Raw genomic sequence first — 19,466 nt, forward strand, 5'->3', positions numbered from 1 at the left:
TCTCACCACAGTCAGCTGTTATGATGAAGAAAATATTTAAAACTCACTAAATCGTCAAATTTATGATATCTACTGTAATCTTCACAATACGTGCTCTATCAGAGGCCAAAAGCAAACTACAAAAGGTGCAATAATATGCTCCCTATTTTATTTATAAGACACCAACATGCAGTCTAATCTTGTAAAATAATGCTATTTGAAGAGGATCGTACACTGGGGAAAATGTTTTTTTTTGTGTGTGTGTTTTCCTTTTAAATAATTTTCTATCAGAAATTGCTTGTATATGTCACAAATAATTAAAAAGAAACAAATAACATTGAATTAAATCTGAAATTCTGAAGTTAAAATACTAAAATAGTATTTACTTGTAAAACAAAATCTGACTCTTTTTATTTACAATAAATTGCACAAAATATCATTGAACAGTCAAATACTGCTCTTTAATCTATATTAATATTCTGTGTTTTATATCTTTATTAATGGCATACACACAATATAAAACAGTATAAACTATATCAAACTCCCCTTTCTGATGTTGGGTGGGTGTGAGAAACTCTATATTATTATTATATGTGTTGTACTGTCAGCTGTTGACAAGAGTGAGTGATGATTCAGCCTTTCATTGGAGTTTCGTAGAAAAGAAGTTGCCACTCCTTAAGGAGAGTTACATGAGTCATGCTGGAATGAAGCATGACTTAAATATTTCAGCATTCAGAAATATGACCCTGATAAAGAGAAAAGATGTGACATTTTGTACTTTGCATCAATATTTTTGGACACCTCCTTATAATAGCTATTCCAGTAATTCAAGTAATGAAGACAAACAGAGATACTGATAGAGAGAAAGTTGGATTCAGGGGTGCAAGACTAAGAACAAAGTATAACATTAACATATTGATTTCCCTAACTAAAACCTTTGCACTTTTAGTGTGTGTGTGCATTTATGAGCATGTGACACTAGAAAGTATATATTGTGATAAAGATGTGTTGCAGTTGTAATAAAGCAATTGTAATCTCTTTTAAACTTTAATTATGATGTAAAAAGATGATGTTTAACTTATAACAGTTCTAATTAAATCAGTGTGAGAGTACTTCAGTCACACATATTATATTAATTCAATATCATATAATATAAGTATTACACAAGCTTGAATGTATATTTTCTCAGTATTATTTGAATGGTATTAATTAATGGAAACATCAAAATATCAGCTAGACATTCTTTTTAATCGTTTTTTAACATATACTGTATGTGTGCGTGTAAAAATTATATTTACAAGACACTATAGGAAAAAGTATTTGATTACTATCGATTTATGAAGTTTACAGTATCGTTCTCAGGCTGAAGAATTATTAAATAGCATACATAACAATGGATTCCAAAATATTGTGATGACTTATGAACATTATATAACATGTTTAAACACACACACACACGTTTACTTGTCTAATTGTGTAAGACTTATTTCTAATTTTAAATACTATAACCTAAAACCATCACAGTATTTATTAGTAGTCTTATTACTATATGTTTCTGTTGTTGTTCTTTTATATTATATATACATATATAATATATATATATATATATATATTTTACTTTTAGAAATGAAGATGTCTCTTGATGTGCCCAAAAATATTTTTTTCTGGGTTTAGCTCACTTACAAATTTTTCCCCAATGTGTACACACACACACACACCTCAGAATGCTTCGTCCTGAAGTGAAGGTAAGCTAAAGCTAAATCCTCAGATTCACTCTCACTCACTCTTTAACACTTCATCTTTATCATTTTCAAGCGACCTAATATTTTAGGGCAAGATGTCCCAGAGTGCCTTTTGCCCCATTTTAAGGGGGCCATCTTACCCCAATGTACAACTTTACCTTTACACTTACAAATTCGATCAGTTTACCTCGATGAACAAACCTTTCTTATAATTTCCATTAATTACACGTTGGGCTGTATCTAACTTTTATTAAAGAACTATTCTTATCATTTAAATCGTCTAAGATTAAAGGTTATTGCTGATATAAAGGTAACGGTGGTCATCTGAAGTGTAACAGGCCACGCGTCCGTGAGCGAGTCGCTTTATTAGATTGCACCGCATCGATTCCCGTCGCCAGACCGCTGATGAATTTCCAGATGGGGACATCGATAACCTTGGATTGAATCTCGCTTGGATAGAGTACTTTATTTTAATAACCATGTATAACGTGACTCCATCGCACCCGTGAGGCGGGAAACAGCCATTGCATTTCATTAACTGTGCCTCCTCCTGTCAGTGAACGACGATGCTCTTCAGACGGCAAGACTACTCTAATCTTTGAAGAGATTTTTCACTTTAAACTTAAGTCGCTTAAAACATAATTATTTTAACTAGCTTGTCCTGTTATCTAACGTGAAAAACTTGGAAAATGCCACCAAATGAGACAAAAGATTTGCACACATGGTTCCCCACAACTGAGGCACAAAACACAAATCATGATTTGATCCGGTTTTAATATAAATCTTAAGTACAGCATACAGTGACATTTCTCACTTTTCTATGCATCCACATTCATAGACAGACTCTTCAGAATAAAAAATACTGGGGCTTTTTAAAAGATCTGTTACTGAGATGATATTTCAGATTAAGTTCCTTATTCAAAATGTCCTCAGTTTCACAACGAGTCATCTAAACTCGAAAAAAACTCAGTCATGCCCTTGAGTTGCGTTCCTCCTCCTCATTTTCCAGCTTGTAGGCAGGTTTGTAGCGAGTCACCCCTCTCTCGTCCACCACTTTAAGAGATGGATTCCTGCATGTGTTATCCATACTGCCTAAAGAAGTGTATCTACGAGGATGAGAGATAAGGGCAAACGCAAACCATGAAGACAATCTCATTTGATAAGTGAAGACTGACTGTGAAGAGAAGCACCTCACCCTTTGTCATACAGAATGCAGTAGGGCACATACAAGGTTCTGAGGAACGACCAGATGTCATGATAGGACCATTCCTACGGAAAGAGAGAGAGAGATGGTGGATATGAGGCAAACATTTCGAAGTAACAAGGATCCAGGGCATTTGTAATTCAGAGAACATGCTGTACTGCAGTGTCTTTTACATAAGCACCACTGATTGTGATGATGGAGTTGCTGTGTAATGATGTTGGAGAGCCTCATTCATCATCATTCACCATCTCTTGGCTGTTTCTGCTGCCGGCTTACATGAGAGTGAGTGGGAGACATGACAGTGATTTACTGACTGTGGAGTCAGTTTAGACACTACAGGAAAGGTGGGTTTTTGTCTGTTTTTATGTATATATTTGTGTGTTTGTGTGTGCGTGGTCACATAATACACAGGTATAGTAATACTGTATTACATTAAATGTGCAATAAATGTTTAGAACCAAGTCCATAAAAAAAAAAAAAGAAAATACCCGAACTGGGTATTGATAGATTTCACAAATCAATTCAATTTTGATTTACAAGCTCATCGGTTCAATTAAATTCAGATTCAATTCAATTGCTGTAATCTATATAGGGTTCCTATCAGTTAACATACGACTAATCAACATTATATTACTAGTATTAATGTTGTTATTGTTACAGCTTAACAGATGGCAGCTGACCTTGCTAGCTAGCTAAGCAATTGTAATAATGTCATTCCACTATTGCAGTGTTGCCGCTGGGCAACACATAAAATTGAACGATTTACCAAAGACTAATGTCATAAAAAACATTTTTGAAAGGTGTACATGTCATCTTGACATCATAACAGAAATGTTTATATTTTTAGGACATGTAAACACTTACACGGGTTGAAAACTGAAACTGGAAAGTGCACTGCATGTGAAATTAAATGACTTAATGATATATCAATGCACAGAATGAGATGCTGTTGTTGAAATCATAAGTGTTATAAATGAATCATGAATCATAAGTGCCAGTCTAAACTTTTTTCCACCACTTACCATCTATGAAGTAATACTGTCCCACCAGTCCCTGCTTTGGACTCCTTGTTTTAGGTGCAGGATAGGCTTTACTGCTTTATCAATTTAAGCAGTGTGGCACAAAGCTTCATGTGTTTGTTGAATTTTTTAATCTAACATTAATGTTCAAAAGTTCGAAGTCAGTAAAAAAAAAAAAAAAAAAAAGTAACAAAATATTAAGCAGCACAGATATATATATTCTTTCCCCCTTACCAGCAGTGGGTTAACCCTCATGTATTCAGGCCAGCCCGGGTCTGTGGGACAGAGGGGTGTCAGTGTGTGCGAGTAAGGGTCAGTCTGTCTCGTTCCCATCAGAACCGCCTTTAAATCTGGCCTCCTTTCCTGGACCTCATGCAGAGCCTGCCGAATACTGCCCTCCACCGAGAACAGCTCCAGGTCATATCTATAGAAGAGAGAGGACGAGATGTGCCAATTAATTACACCTATGGAGCTTTGATGGACACTGATGAATTAATGAGGCCTGGATGGGCTGGATCCATGTTCAACTCATCATGGATGAGGAACAGACTGCAGCTGGTTCGTCTGAAGCTGTACAAAAGCTGTTAGGGCTCACAGATGGCACGTCTCCCTTGAAAGTCGAGTGATTTGGTTAAGACATTTCACTAACTAGCTGGTGCCAGATCCCATGTTGTATGTGCGTAACCAAACATGACTGGTGATTCTAACATTAGTGTTATACTGCTCAAAGCCTATCTGGAAAACTTCACAATTCAGAAATTTGGTCAAAATAATTGTTTGAATCAGAAATGACTAAATCATATACATACTGTAAATAGTTTTCATATGCCGTTTTCTGATGTATGCAAAAAATTCTGGGAGAAATGTCAGAGGATCCAGTCTGAGATTTACCTACTCAGGAGGAAAGGAACCCATCCCAGATTTTTGATCTCCTCTTTAAATCATTGCTGTACCTAATACACACACACACACACATATATACATGCACACATTTTTTTAAAGACACCTTGTCTTACCTTTTAATCGTATCCTGCAAAAACCTCTCCATTTCTGGAAAAGGAGAGACAATTCGAATGTACAAAGCTTTCAATCTGTCTTTACTATCTGGATACCGCCTGAGAGAGATAGAGAGAGAGAGATGGGGGGTTGTTCTTTAAAGATGTTTTTATATTATTAAATTTATATTATTGCCAATTAAACATGGACATTAGATTCAATTCACAGCATTTATAAATACATATAGTGCTCCAAAGAGTATTTGGACACACTCAATGTATACATTTTCTGCATTCACAGAAAATAGCAAACCACATGACATCTGCAAACAAATTATGCAGATGTGAGAAGTTTTTCTTAGACATTTTTATGCATAGAGGTCTTAAGGTGATCATTAGTATGGAATCAGTTCTCCTCAAGTTTACAAACCTAGCAAAATAATTGCAGCCTTAGTTCATCAACATAACTCTGAAGATACACTAGCATTTGACAACCAGAACATTTCCAAATACTTGTCTTAAATGTCAGATAGTATATCTATTATTTTATGACTTAAACATCTATTTCTGTAATATTTTTGGAAGTAATGCCCGTGCTGTCTTAAATGGTTAATTTAATCATTTATCTCTAAAGGTGAATGTAAGTAAATGATGGCAGAATTTTTGGGTGAACTATACATTTAAGTTTGCTTTATTAAGAGTCCAAATACGTTTTGAGGTCACTAAACTTAAAGGCGATACTGGGCAAAAATTATTTACAAAATTACAAACAATATTCTCCTTTTTCTGTCTAGCCATTGTCTTTAATTTAGTCTCTTACCGTTTCAGAGCAGCATAATATAAATGCAGTAGAGCTGTGCAGTCTTTGCCACCATTGAAGCCCACACAGATTTCATTAGTCAAGTATTTCTCCATCGCCATCTCAATGGTCCCCAATGCTGCAGCTACTTTCTTCCCCAGCATCGTCTCTGTGAGATATACATGTTTAACAAGGTTATTCTCAACTGATTTAAATCGAGATCTAACCTGGTCAAGATCAAACACATGTAAGTGACTGCAACAACATCACTCAAATTTGGTTAAAGGCAGCTCACCGCTTTTCGAGAGTGCGTACACCTCTTCAGCTGCGACTGACACTGGGTCAGTGATGAGAGGAACCACAGATCTTTCAGGTAGCTCTTCTATCAGTTGAGTTCTTGCTCGTTCCACCTCTTCCGCACTGCCAGAGTCCAAAACCAATCGGACACGGTGATAATTACTAAGCCAGTCTGGGTAAGAGCCCAGAGAGACACGCTTGCCCCAATCTGCCTGCAGTTTTGTTAGACACTGGGCAATATCAGTCTCATCTGCATCCACAAACACCTCACGGGTGTGAAAGGTGGTCCCAGAACCTGAAAACAGATGGGCCAGTCCATTGAAAGCCTTTTCCAGCAGAGAGGGGATGCCGGGAAATATGTATACGTTGCGGACACTGACAAGAGGGAAACGATTTCGCTGGCCTGTCTGAGGGTCTATGCCAAAATTGAGTTTGGCTGAAACTGGAACCATGGCAAGCTTCATTTGGGCACTACTGGGTGTGTCTGGGCCAAAGAACCCCTCCACTAGCTTTGTCAGTTCAGGGTGAGCGTGCAGACCTTCGCCAAATGCCATCGCAACGCTCTCAAATGTGACATCATCATGAGTGGGACCGATGCCACCGGACGTGATGAGGTGAGTAACAGCGGAGGAAAGCTGTGCCACTTCTTTAGCAATGACTTCCTGGACATCAGGTACGACAGTGATTCGCTCTACGGTGACGCCAAGCTTGCGAAGTCCACGGCACAGGAAAGCACTATTAGTGTCGACAGTGTGGCCCTGTAATGTAAGCATATAAACCATTGCTTTCTAATAATTCTTAAAGAGTTTAATTTCTGAAGTGGAAATGTCCCTGCATCTGTCAATGGTCGGAAAACGGATAATCCATATCCAGATAATCCAGCTCCCAACTGTCATAATAACATCATATATAAGACACAGGGTTAATTGTGACTATTATCAATGGCTATTGTAAATTACCTTGAGGATCTCATCTCCTATGATGAGAATAGCTGCTGTGACAGCACCATCTTTCTGTGTGGAGGACGCAGTGCAGTTCTGAGCCATTGGGATGATTTGGCTACCAATTCGCTGAACCCTCTTAACTACTTTACTGATCCGAGGCAACGCCTGCTGCATTCAGCCAAAAATTGTAACACAGGAGAAAGGCAATGAAAGAAAAAGGAAGAGACAGATGGAGAGGGTCTGTTGGGAACAAGCACAAAAGTCTGAGCAATAAAACTAGTCGACTTGACTTTTAAATTTGATCAATTACAATGCCAAATTTTAAGACTGAACATCAAACACAATAAAAATGTGGATACAAATCAAAATTTCTGCAGATCTATAGATTTCTCTAGATGACTTTGTGTAACATGAAACCAAGACATACCTTTCATTTAAAAACAACTCACAGATCTTAAGGCTGCATGGTTAATAGGAATGAAACCAAAATCGTGACATGACTTTGTGTAATTATCAAATTGCAAAGACTGCAGTTAATTTAATTAAATGCTCTGAATGTTTCAATGGAGCGCTGCACTTTGCTCATTTACACATGACCAGCTAATGATCCTGTGTTTTCAGAGTCTTATGCATGGTTTTCATGCACATTTCACACACTGCATGGTTTTCCAAGTCGTTGGATCGCCATTGTCTTCACACTGCATGACTATCTATCTATCATCAGGAAAGATCACCTACAACTCTGTCTGGTCTGCAAACTATGTTTCACAATCATACGCAAGCGATAATTAATAAGGAAATAACTCCTCCTCAAAGCCCTGTCTCTTGCTCTCTCATTGGCTGTAGGTTATCGCCAACGTGTTTTTTTAGTCAGAACTCATTTCACACAACAGGGTTTTTGAATCGCAGACAGGTCCAGATATTTAGCATGCCAAATATTTCATGGACGTCGGCGACACATCTTTGATTCTGTTATGCTGGGTACACACCAAAAGATTTTTTACATCTTATAAGATTTTCTAAATGTGATCGACCACAAACATGAGGATAACAAAAATCCTAGATTTAACCGTCTTGCTCTTATAGTGTGTGGTGTGCCATGATGTGACAAAAACAGCACACCACACATGAGCAGATTTTCAACCAGAGTCTTGACTGTGAACACAGGAAATCTCGCAAAAAAAAATTGCCTTATTAAATAAACTTTAAATAATTGTTATCACTCCTTAAGAACATGATCATTCGCTTTCTGATTGGATATTGTTTAGTTTCACATGATGATCTCCAGAGCGTAAGTATTAAACATGTTGAACATTTACGATTTGTGATCGGGGCGGCTACGACGTTCTTCCGATCAGGTTCGGACACTCTGGGGAAAATCTGATTGTCGGAAAGGGGGAAATTGGCCCAAAATCAGTCCGATTATCTTTTGGTGTGTACCCAGCATTAGATCACATCTTTGATAATTTATGCTGTGATAGAGTCATTGGGTGACAGACACGTTTTCAGCTTGTGTAGTCTATGAACTCCTGTTGTGGATCATTTACGTAATGTCACGTAGTGTGAACACCACACCGACTTCAAGACAAGCCAAGAAGTCTTTTCTTGATTTAAAGTAAATGCTTCTCCACACAATCTCATCTCTGAAAGGTTTTGGATTGTTTATATTATAAACTTTATAACATGCATTTAAAAACTCAACACGCACCAACCATCTTCCCAAAACTTTAATACAAAGCGCTTATAAACGGGCAGTTGTCAACAAAAGAGAAGATTTAAGGGTAAGCTGTGATGTAAAATAAAACAATTTTTCTTGATATTTTCAGTGAATATATTGCAATACTTGTAAATATATACACATCGCAAAAATTTTACCAAGTTTTTTCCTAAATCATGTATCCCCATGTTAGATGTTAACAACAAAATCACTCTTCACCTCATAACTGCTGTACCTCTACAGTACTGCATTTCTATTATATTCCCACATCAATGTCAGTCTAAAGCAGAAAACAGCGGTCACTGCCAATGATTCATGTCACTGCTGTTTTAGTTCAATTACATCTTACTCTTTTTTGGTTCATCAAACCATAGAGTGACTTGAAATGAAATCACTCACGATTGTTGGCAGTTCTCTTACCTGGAAGGCACGTAACTGAATCCTTGCTTTAGCCCGGATTGTGTGGCCAACTAAAAGCTATTCAATGGAGCAGTTATCTCATTGAAGGCTGGCTCAGGAAAACTCAAGGTACTGTCACGGTCATTTGAAAGCTATGAACATGCCATCTGTGAACATTGATAAAGTTACCAGCTAACGATACTAGCTAATGCAAGCTCAATACAATACCGAATCGGGATATGTATATTTTTTAAAGCTAGAATTGGTTTATAACGTTTACTACCGGACGAGACCCTAACTACGCCAGTTACATATCAGTAAGAACACATGGTGCACTCCTCCGGTCACGTGACGTCTCTTGGCCAATTGAAGCGAGGCGTTTCATTACTTCCTTAATAACTAACCAATCAGCGTAATGAGGGCGGGAACGTCCCCGTGGAAGTAAAAGCAGACTATTTGCTTTTGTCTCTTATAAAATTAACGTTGATTCTATTGTAAATGCTCACAATTAATTATCCCTTTGAACAACTGTTAAACATTTATATCAAATCAGCTTAGTTTTCTTCTACGGTTAGTCTTATGGCCACTTGTAAGCAGCTTTGACACACAAAAATGTATATGATGGTTAAGTTTGTTTGTTTCTCAGTAATTTTAATAGTAACGTTACGCTATGTTTAACATGTTTACTTCGTAAGTCTACAGACACCGCATGATATATTATCCGTCGCATCGCTTAGTTAAAGTTTTTTTTTTTTTTTTACCAAATAACTCGGGTCGGACTCGAGCCCCCTTGAAATTATCATTGTCAACTCCATGGGAAATCATATGATTACGCTAAATGTGTATTTCCACACCTACCTCAGCACGTTGTTGTATCTTAGGCACAGCTGTTGAACACAAACGCCTTTTATTTCCTTTGGCTACACTGAAATCGGACGGTACAAAATGTTGGCTGCAGACCCTCAATCCTCGGATGGACTGGACTGGTGCTCCGGTATCTCGACGAAGGGCGATCAGCCACAGGTTCAATCTTTCTGGATCGTGCAGGGGCAATGTGTGAAAAGTCAAACTTTCCTCTTGCATTGACGCCCACTGACGGAGTCTCACGGATTTCTCTTGGTTGAAGCATCCAGGATAAGCACACACGCGCACCATTTTGAAAAATCCACCGCCACGCGAAACCAATAAAGTTTGCGTGCACTTTCTTCTCTTTTGTAAATCGAGCTGTTCAGTTTGTAGTCCTCTCAATCCCGGAAGAGAACTAGCAGATTCGAAGCCCGGCGATGGGCTTTAGAACCTTTGAGAATCATTTGTTTCGAACCCGTGAAAACTGCCAAAGTCACGTGATGTCAATAAACGAGGCTTCCTCACTTTAAAACTGTTCAGAAACGTTTTGAAATTTCAATGTTTCGCCATGTTTCATAAATTTGTACCGATTCCAATGACACATTTGTAGAATAAAAAGGAAGAGTTGTAGCTAATAGACTTTTATATTGACCTGATTAACCAAGCTCTCCATAAAACAACCAAAACATGTCCTAAATGTACACGTTTTACAAACACTTCATATTCTATAAGATGATTTATTAATTGCAGTAATAGATTAAACTATTAAACTGAAAGATTTGCATTTCCCCAATAAAATTATTTTATAGATGTTTGGGATGAGCTTTTGCTGCGTTTACACAGTTTTGACCAGCAGACGTCACCAGCGTGTGGTGTTTGGAGGGCTTCATAGTAAGTATGATTCATCTCAGTGATTCGAATCATTTGAATTGGTTCAGTTCGATCATTGAATTGTTTAGTGGCCCTTTCTGCAGGTTCCATCAGTAGGTGGCGACTTCAGGTTGTCTTTTTTATGTTACGAATGAGTCTTTGAATCATTCATATAAAATATTTCTGAAAATACAGTAACAGGCATATATTATCATTTGTTAAATTAAGATGTTTCGATGTTCGTAAAATAGTAACTAGAAACAGACTCCCTGAAATAAAAAGCAAAATAAGCAGATTTATAATTTTCTTAATTTTGTCAACAGATGGCTGATTTATATCAAGCTAAAACGAAACATTTAGCCAAATTTGAGCATTCACTGTTTTAATATTGTGTTTTTGTATTTAACAGGTATTAAATGTAATTCTGCAATATTCTGCAGACCCCCCTGTTGAAGACCCCTGACCTAGTTTATTCAGTTTCAGTTCTTGAAAAAAGTGCTGCTGTGTGTTTTGCTCAGATTCAACTCGCACAATGTTCTTATTCTTAGACTAAACAAATGAAATTGGATTCACAGCCCTCGTTCAAATTCTGTTTGCTGGTGCTTTGGTGCTATGACTTGCCATATTGTGTTTGCAGGCTACTTTTCTGATACTTTTTTTGTGATTTCACTATTCTGAGACTTGACATCTTTAGACACAATTTCTTGTCATTGCAAGTAAGAAAAATGGACATTAAAAACATTTTTACTTTTAGTTCCACAGGGGGGAAAAAGTCATATCACTTGTGAAATACATGAGGTTAAATTAGGAGAAAGCTTTAATTTTGGATATATTATTAAATAACTTTTTGCACGGTGGCATGAAATCTAAGACCTCTATTATATATATACTTATAGACTTGCACTGTTCTTAAATTCTTAAACTCTCTTCATGATAGTGTTAACTGCGACTTAAATAGTGGCTTCTTATAGGCTACAAGTTTTTTTTTAGGTAGCTAAGTCATGAATGAGCTCATATTCCAAAATTCGTTACTTGTTGAACTGTGAGTCCCCGTCGTTGAACGTAATAATAAATAAATAAAAACAGGTCAAGGGCGCGCGCTGACAGAGCCAGGTGCGAGCGCTCTCGTGGACGCCAAACCACATGATACAAGCAGCCATCCGATCGCGGAAGTGACTTTTTTGGACCGTGGACAAGGGGGGGAAGACTTGGGGAGGAAAGGAAGGCAGAGCCGAAAAGAAAAGTTTCATTACATTACTCGTACTCGACGTTTAAATGAGCCTGGCGAGCCCAGTGCTTTATTTCTAATCTGGACCGTCTTTTGTTCCTCAAATGTGACATTTCCAGCAGTTGATTTGAAAAGTGCTTAGGAGAGCAGGACCGGAATCGAGGGGCCGAGAGGAAGCGAGCGGGTAAGTTTGGCAAAAGTTGACCACAGTCATGACTGTACGATCCGGGACAGGAATCCAGACTGCTCCGTGCGGAACGTGCTCGAATGCTAGCAGTTTCAACTTGTTACAATCTCTCAGGTTTTGAGGCAAGACTTGGCGGTTTACTTTTGTCTCGGCAGCCTTTCTATTTTAAACATCGCCAGTTCTATGGCCTGTACTGACACAATTTATTTATTTATTTTTGACATTTAACAGAATTTTGTCTCATTATTACCCAGCGTGCTTACTGTAAGACCACATGATAGCTTTTCAGAATCTAGATTCGTTGTCATTTTTAAAGTTTTATCCTTACTTAATCTTTGCCTTTATGTGAATTGTGTTATAGAAATCGTCCAGTATGATGTTTTTTAATGATTCAAACGTGTCATAACTGATATGTAGAACCAAACTGTATTTTTTTTTCAATTCAATTCAATTCAAGTTTATTTGTATAGCGTTTTTTACAAAACAAATCGTTACAAAGCAACTTTACAGAAAATTATGTTTCTACAATATTTAGTAGTAGCTAGTAGTTTGTGCACATTTGACAGGATTTTAGAAAAAATTAAAATAATAATAATAATACAAGAAGTAGTCAGCTAGACGATGAACTATCAATATTATTAATTAAGTTATTATATGATGCAGTCACACATTTAGCAATAATTGTTAGTTCTGTTTGTTGATTCAGGATTAGCATCATCTGGGGTCCTCTGAGGGTCAGCATCATCTCTTCTCAGGTGTTCTGGATCCAGACTGGAGCTTGTGTAAATCCTAGTTACGCGAAACATAGAAACAAAATAGAGACATCATTAGCATAGCTGCTGATCCAACAAAGTAAAATTAGTTTAACCCAAGCTAATGAATAAAAATGCTCCTTTGATCAGATGCAACTACACTCACAAATTAAAAGATACATTATTCGAATGCTTGGCGAAAGAAATGTGTTTTTAATCTAGATTTAAACAGAGAGAGTGTGTCTGAACCCCGAACATTATCAGGAAGGCTATTCCAGAGTTTGGAAGCTAAATGTGAGAAAGCTCTACCTCCTTTAGTGGACTTTGCTATCCTAGGAACGACCAAAAGTCCAGCGTTTTGTGACCGTATTGTAACTATTGTTAATACACAAAATCAATAATCAGTTGACTAGAACAATGAAAACAACACCCACTATAAAAGTTTTAAGAATAATAGTGATACAAATAATTATGAATGCATTTAGTAATTTTAATTGAATTATTTTTTAAATTATATTAATTGTAATTAAATAATTATAAATGGTTATTTTAACATCTTATATTTATGTGAAGTATTACTAACGTTTTAGACTTTTGGACTGTTTAATTGTTAAGTAACAATATTACGCATTTGTTTCACTGTAAGAGACTCTGCAAACGGTGTCATTATCAGTAGATTATGATATTAAACTGGGCGAATTGTGCTTATTATTATGTTAAATAAAGCTGTGTCCAAGAGGAACTTAAAGCACTGATTAACCATTTAGCTGAAGTGAGAGTATTTATAAAAATATTTATAAAACCAATTATCAGTCTATCTCTGTTATGTTGTTGTTACAGCGACACAAATGTAAATAATCTTTTCTTGTTGTGAAGAGCAGTTGTCCTCAACATTAGGGCCATTTATCATGGACTGATCTTGCCAGCTGCGAATCCTACACCAGCCTGAGCTCTTATCTGCTGCATGAGCAGCTGTCGCAGACATTTGGAGCAACTCAAATAATGATTCAGTCCAACACGAGGGACGAGGCTATGTGTTCTTATCAGATTCAGACGTCTGGCTGGGACATTAGTCCCCAAACTGTACATGATCTCTGGACGGTGCAGTCAGTTATGAAACAATGCCCGTGATGTCAGTCTCAGGAAACGGAGTCCGTTGTTTTGTTGCTGATGGAATTGTTTTAAAGTTTAGTCTTTCTTGACGGCCTCTATTTCATCTTACATAACAATATCTGAGCCAACTGGGCTCTTTCCATCATATCTTGCATCATGTCCATGTGCTTAATTTGGGAAGAGCTCTTTGAGCCTTGATATTACTTTTTATTTTTGGCCTAATTTAGGCTTCAGTGATAGAAGTTGTTGGATAACTACAATTTTTATAATTTATTAACTTTGAGTCCATTAAAATTACAACCAGTTCATTGTTTTTTCAGTATATTTGTAGCAAGATGATTGACGGTAGCATCATGACAAAACCAAACCGGATTTATGATGAACTGACAGCCTTGTTTATTGTAACTCTATTTTCCCCTTATCTTCTAAGTAGATATGTTGGTAACTCTTTAGAATAAGGTTCCATTAGTTAATGTTAGTTAATGTATTAATTAACATGAAAAAACAATGAATAATACATTTATTACTGTATTTATTCATCTTCGTTAATGTTAGTTAATGAAAATACAGTTATTAATTGTTAGTTCATGGTAATTCACAGTGCATTAACTAATGTTAACAAGCACAACTTTTGATTTAAATAATGCATTAGTAAATGTTGAAATTAACATGAACTAAGACTTATAAATGCTGTAGAAGGATTGTTCTTGCTTAGTTCATGTTAACGAAAGTAGTTAACTAACATTAACTAATGGAACCTTATTCTAAAGTGTTACCGATATGTTATTAGGTTGCCTGCAGATGACACTAACCGGTGAAGGAAGCTCTAGATAGCTCACAGTTTCACCTGATTAGAAGCAGGACGAACAGGCCGAAAGTGGAAATTCTTACTGTAAAATCGACTCTCTGAAACAGCCTGATATCACTGTGACACACACCTGCTCAATCTCAGATGAAAAATCAGGTGCCCAGAACAGACATTTCGGTTTCTGAGGAGTATCGATCTGTTTGAGGCGTCAGAAAGTCTTCTGAACCTGTCAGAACAGAGTGGACCGTAATATTGTCCCTTTTGAGGTGTCCTCCAAACAGCTTATCTCATTTTGAGGACTTCAGTTGGAAGTATTTCGAGATTTTGCTTTTGTTGTAAATGATTACGTATTGAATGATGTTTGCCCAGTGAATCGCATTGATGAAATGCAAGCAGGACGGATTTATGTAAAGATGGATTTATGAACAATTGACCAAATTCCAATGAGTCTTTGGTTTTTGGTGATGTTATTGATGTTTTCCATTGTCTGGCTTCCTCTAATTTATATCAAGTTTAGAAACACGCCACTTTAGTTTGAGCTACTGTCCCAAACTTCCCATCTAGTCTCTTAGGAGCACTCGACAGGATATCATGTTCCTGTGCTATCACAATGTCCCGCTGAGTAGTTTGTATTTTCGATAGCCCAGATGATAATTTTGCTGGGCAACAGCGATTTATAGTTTGCCTGGTCAAGTTGACTGCTTCAACATATGCAGTCGTTTCCAGATCTAGTCCTTTACCCTGAGCAGGACGTCAAATGGGTTTTTCCATGGGTTTCAGATTCGCCTGTGGCATATCTGAAGCAGTATTCACCACTGTATGTGACTGCTGAAGGCAGCCTGCCCTCTGTCTCCTGTCATGAGACTGCAGTGTTGTCACCCTGAAGGTTTATTTAGGAAGCTATCTTCGTGCAGTTGTTTGATGAGAAATTTGGCCAGTGCTAAAACAACTACAGCAGCAATGATGTGGAAGTGGTCAACCCTGGAGTCAACAGGATGTTGGTTAGGTTTGCAACAAAGCGAGTAGTTCAGCTGCTGCATGTAGAGGAGCATGGTCAGATACTGAAGCCACATGGACTATATACAGTGATGATGATGATAATAATAATAATAAAAAAGTTCTGCTCTAAATGTGGTGTGTAGTTAAATGTCATGCTTTTATTATGCACAGACCTCTTGCAGTATGCATTGTCTTTTGTTTCTCTCTCTTCCTCTCTTTCTTACCACTTTATTGGTTGTCTTGTACCCAGAAAAGTAGGGAGGGCATTTCCTGTTCAATTCTGACCATGTTCTGTATTTTCTTCAACAGGCACATGCACGCACTTACATACACACACACACAAAGCTTAAAATTAGTCATTAAATAATATGATACTGATATATTGTGCATTCCTAGCCTCGTGTTTTTTGATGCGCTTTATTTAATCAGTTAATCATCATCATCATAGTTAATGAACAGAATTCCTCCACTTTGTGTATGCGTATAATCTTTTTTTTCATACATTTTGAAAACTTCATTTGCATCTTGTTTTTTTTTTCCATCCAGCATGTTTGATTCCATTTTCTATTTTGTATTTTTATTTTATGCAAATATTCCTACATTTGCATAAAAATGTGCGCCCAGAAACCAGCTACTGGCAAAATACAGAGGCAGCCACATTCTTTGTTTATAACTGATTTATTTGGCTCTTTATGATCCATAAGCAAGTAGTAAAAAAATAAAAAATGGTTGTTTCTAGTCTGTCTGTCTCCTCTCATGTCTGGCACCTCAGTCTGTCTGTCTCCTAACAGGACATCTTGTCTCCTCACATTAACATCCAGTCTGTTATTGGTTATTGTCGTGGAGGTAGTGATGAATTTTTTTTTATTTCTCAAACTCTGAAATGTCACTCCAGAAAGTGAAGATCAACTGTCTCATCTTACATGGTAGGCCTCTAAATGTCCTGAAATGGCAAATGTGTCATCATTTACACACCTCTATGTAATTCCAGCCCTGTATTGTGGATGGTGATTTATACTCACAGGTTCTAAAAAAAAAAGTTCATAAAATGCTGTGTGATGAATCGTCTAAAACCCCACAGTTGCGTTATGAGACATTATTCACTGATAATCTTCCAGTCTGACAGAGCTCTCAAATATATTCTGAAAGAAAGAAAATAATACTGGCTCAAAATGACATGAGGACAAGTATTTGATAACAATGTTCATTTTTACATGAACTGTCACTTTAAAAGTCAGTCCCAAAGTTTTGTTGTTGGAGGAGTGTTACATGACCTCTGACCTCTTCCAGCGACAGGACCTTCTCTGAGATCACAGGCATCCTGCTCCAACCTGGTGAGCTGTTTGCGGTTCCTGTGAACATTTTTTCCCCTTGGATGCTACTGCCTTTTGTCCAAATAGTCTTGCTCTGAGTAAACCCACGCATGGCATACCCACTGCGAGAGACACACAAGCTGTTTCTCAAATCCTGCACTTGTGTCCCTAATGCCTAGGCATTTGGAAATGTGAGCTTGCAAATGTTTTCCCTAGTTGAGATTTTGACAAATATCCAGGGTTGATTATGAGTTAAAAAGCTGGAGACTTTGACCTACTTTGAGAAATCAGGCTGTATTTTGTTGCTAGTTCTAGCATGTGGTTGGTTTAAGGTCAGTCCCACATAGGTTCTATTGTAGTGCCACAATATTTGTGCATGTAGGTTTCGACTGGTCTTCAGCGAACCCAAAAGAGCCCATGTTGCACCTCTCTTTATCTCCTTGCATTGGCTACCGGTTGCGGCTTGCATCAAGTTCAAGACATAGATGCTTGCATATAGAACAGCCACAGGCTCAGCACCCACCTACTTCCACTCACTATTACTACATCCTCTCCAGATGTCTGAGATCCACTAGTGAGCAATGCCTCGTGGTTCCATCACAGAGAGGCTCAAAATCACTTTCCAGAACATTCTTGTTCACCATTCCTGGCTGGTGGAATGATCTTCCCACCCCTGTCCGGAATGCTGAATTTTCAAGCGACATCTAAAAACTCATCTCTTTCGAAACTACTTGGCTTTATCGTAAAAAAAATAAAAAAATAAATATATATAAATATATATATATATATATATATATATTTATTCCTTCTTTTTCTAGCTTGCACTTATTTGAACAATGTCTAAAACTTGGTATTACAAGCACTTCCTGTGTCTGTTTGCCTCTTTAAGAAGAATTGCTTTATGTTTCCCCAGTCAGTTTAGATAAAAGCGTCTGCAAAATTACTAAATGTACCAGTAATATCACATATTATTAAAATATATGTCAGTACTTATTCTTTTTAAGTTTTTCTTGACTGTATAAACACAAGATGTTATACTGGTCGCTCAGGATTTAAACGATTCTAATGAAATGTTAAGAGTTGGAGAAAAAACAGTGAGAACGTTTTACATACATTAATATAAGGTCTAGAAATGAACATATTTCTTAAGCAAAGACACAAAAGTGGCATTTCAAATAAATGCTGTTTTCTTTGAAAGTCAGAAAGAATGCTGAAAACAAAATGTATCACGGTTTCAGACAAAATATTAAGCAGCACAACTCTTTTCAACATTTATAATAATAAGAAGAAGAAGAAGAAGAAGAAATGTTTCTTGTGCTCCAAATCATTACAATGAATTCTGTAGGACCATGTGACACTGAAGACTGCAGTATTGGCTGCTGAAAATTCAGCTTTGCCATTACAGGAACAAGTAGAAAACAGTTATTTTAAATTGTTATAAAACTGTTTTTACTGTAGTGCAACCATAGAGAGCATAAGAGACATTAAATAATCATACTAACAAGGGCTGTGCGACTAATCGAAATCGAAATAAAATCGTGATTTGAGTGTGCGCGATTTCTAAATCGCTTTATTGCACAATTTTCAGTGGCCCCGGCCTCCCGAAGTATGTTAATTGAACCAATCAGGATGCAGCGCGCCTAAGTGGAGCGTGAGAACAGAGCAGACTGGGCATATGCCTAACTGTGCGTTCACACCGCTGGAATCGAGAGCGTCAAAGTGGCAGGAAGTCATTCATTTTCAATGTAAGCCATCGTCGAGCAGCGGCGAGGAGCGGCGCTGCGCGACTTGGCCATTGAGAGCGTAGAGGAGAGTTGAAATCAAGGCAACTTTATGATAATGAGCTATGAAGCAGTTGGGCAGCAACCAATCAGAATGTAGAAGTCCACCGCTTTAGAGGATTCAAGAGAACGCAGCTCCGACCATTAGTTCCCAAGCACAATAGAGGACAGGTTGATTATTGCTGTTTCGGGTTTGCAATAATCTATGATGTGTCCCTGTTTGCGTACAGGGACGTAAAAAATAAATTAAAAGTGATACGTGGACCAAGGTGTCTGAGATTGTTCATTTTCCTGGTGAGTTGCTGATTATGCAGTAACGTATGAATAATAATCTAATGATATAACAAAAAATAATAGTACTGTAGTCCCAGTTTACTTTTAAACAAATTTCCCTGATTATACTTACATTAAGTAATGTTTATACTTGATATATTTACTTAAGTAGCATTTTCAATGCAAGACTTTTACTTGCAT

The 19,466-nt window shown here is 37.2% G+C and overlaps 1 protein-coding gene across 6 annotated transcripts; it reads right to left on the minus strand.

The window, feature by feature from the left end:
- Nucleotides 1-2,475: 2,475 nt before the first annotated feature.
- Nucleotides 2,476-10,445, minus strand: LOC113077163 (FAD synthase-like). 6 transcript variants are annotated; one of them, XM_026249616.1, is made up of 8 exons: nt 9,954-10,445; nt 6,995-7,147; nt 6,034-6,793; nt 5,760-5,907; nt 4,961-5,059; nt 4,179-4,368; nt 2,917-2,990; nt 2,476-2,827 (listed from the first exon to the last, which is right to left on the minus strand). In XM_026249616.1, the coding sequence occupies exons 1-8, from the start codon at nt 10,248-10,250 to the stop codon at nt 2,692-2,694; spliced, it is 1,857 nt and encodes a 618-aa protein (XP_026105401.1). In that variant the 5' UTR covers nt 10,251-10,445; the 3' UTR covers nt 2,476-2,691. The 6 variants fall into 6 exon arrangements, with proteins under 6 accessions (XP_026105401.1, XP_026105402.1, XP_026105406.1 ...); XM_026249617.1 differs by having other exon boundaries at nt 2,690-2,827; nt 6,995-7,144; XM_026249621.1 differs by having other exon boundaries at nt 2,690-2,827; nt 6,995-7,219; nt 9,954-10,090.
- Nucleotides 10,446-19,466: the final 9,021 nt, after the last annotated feature.

The sequence above is a fragment of the Carassius auratus genome, unplaced genomic scaffold, assembly GCF_003368295.1.
Source record: "Carassius auratus strain Wakin unplaced genomic scaffold, ASM336829v1 scaf_tig00021839, whole genome shotgun sequence".
NCBI classification, from domain to species: Eukaryota; Metazoa; Chordata; class Actinopteri; order Cypriniformes; family Cyprinidae; genus Carassius; species Carassius auratus.

Bases quoted from the DNA above. Each gene is read 5' to 3' on its own strand.
- LOC113077163 (XM_026249616.1), bottom strand. From the start codon at position 10,250: ATGGTGCGCGTGTGTGCTTATCCTGGATGCTTCAACCAAGAGAAATCC. The intron at 5,060-5,759 runs GTAAGAGACTAA...TATCTCTCTCAG, and splicing joins TATTATGCTGCTCTGAAACG to GCGGTATCCAGATAGTAAAG. The intron at 2,828-2,916 runs GTGAGGTGCTTC...TCATCCTCGTAG, and splicing joins TGCATTCTGTATGACAAAGG to ATACACTTCTTTAGGCAGTA.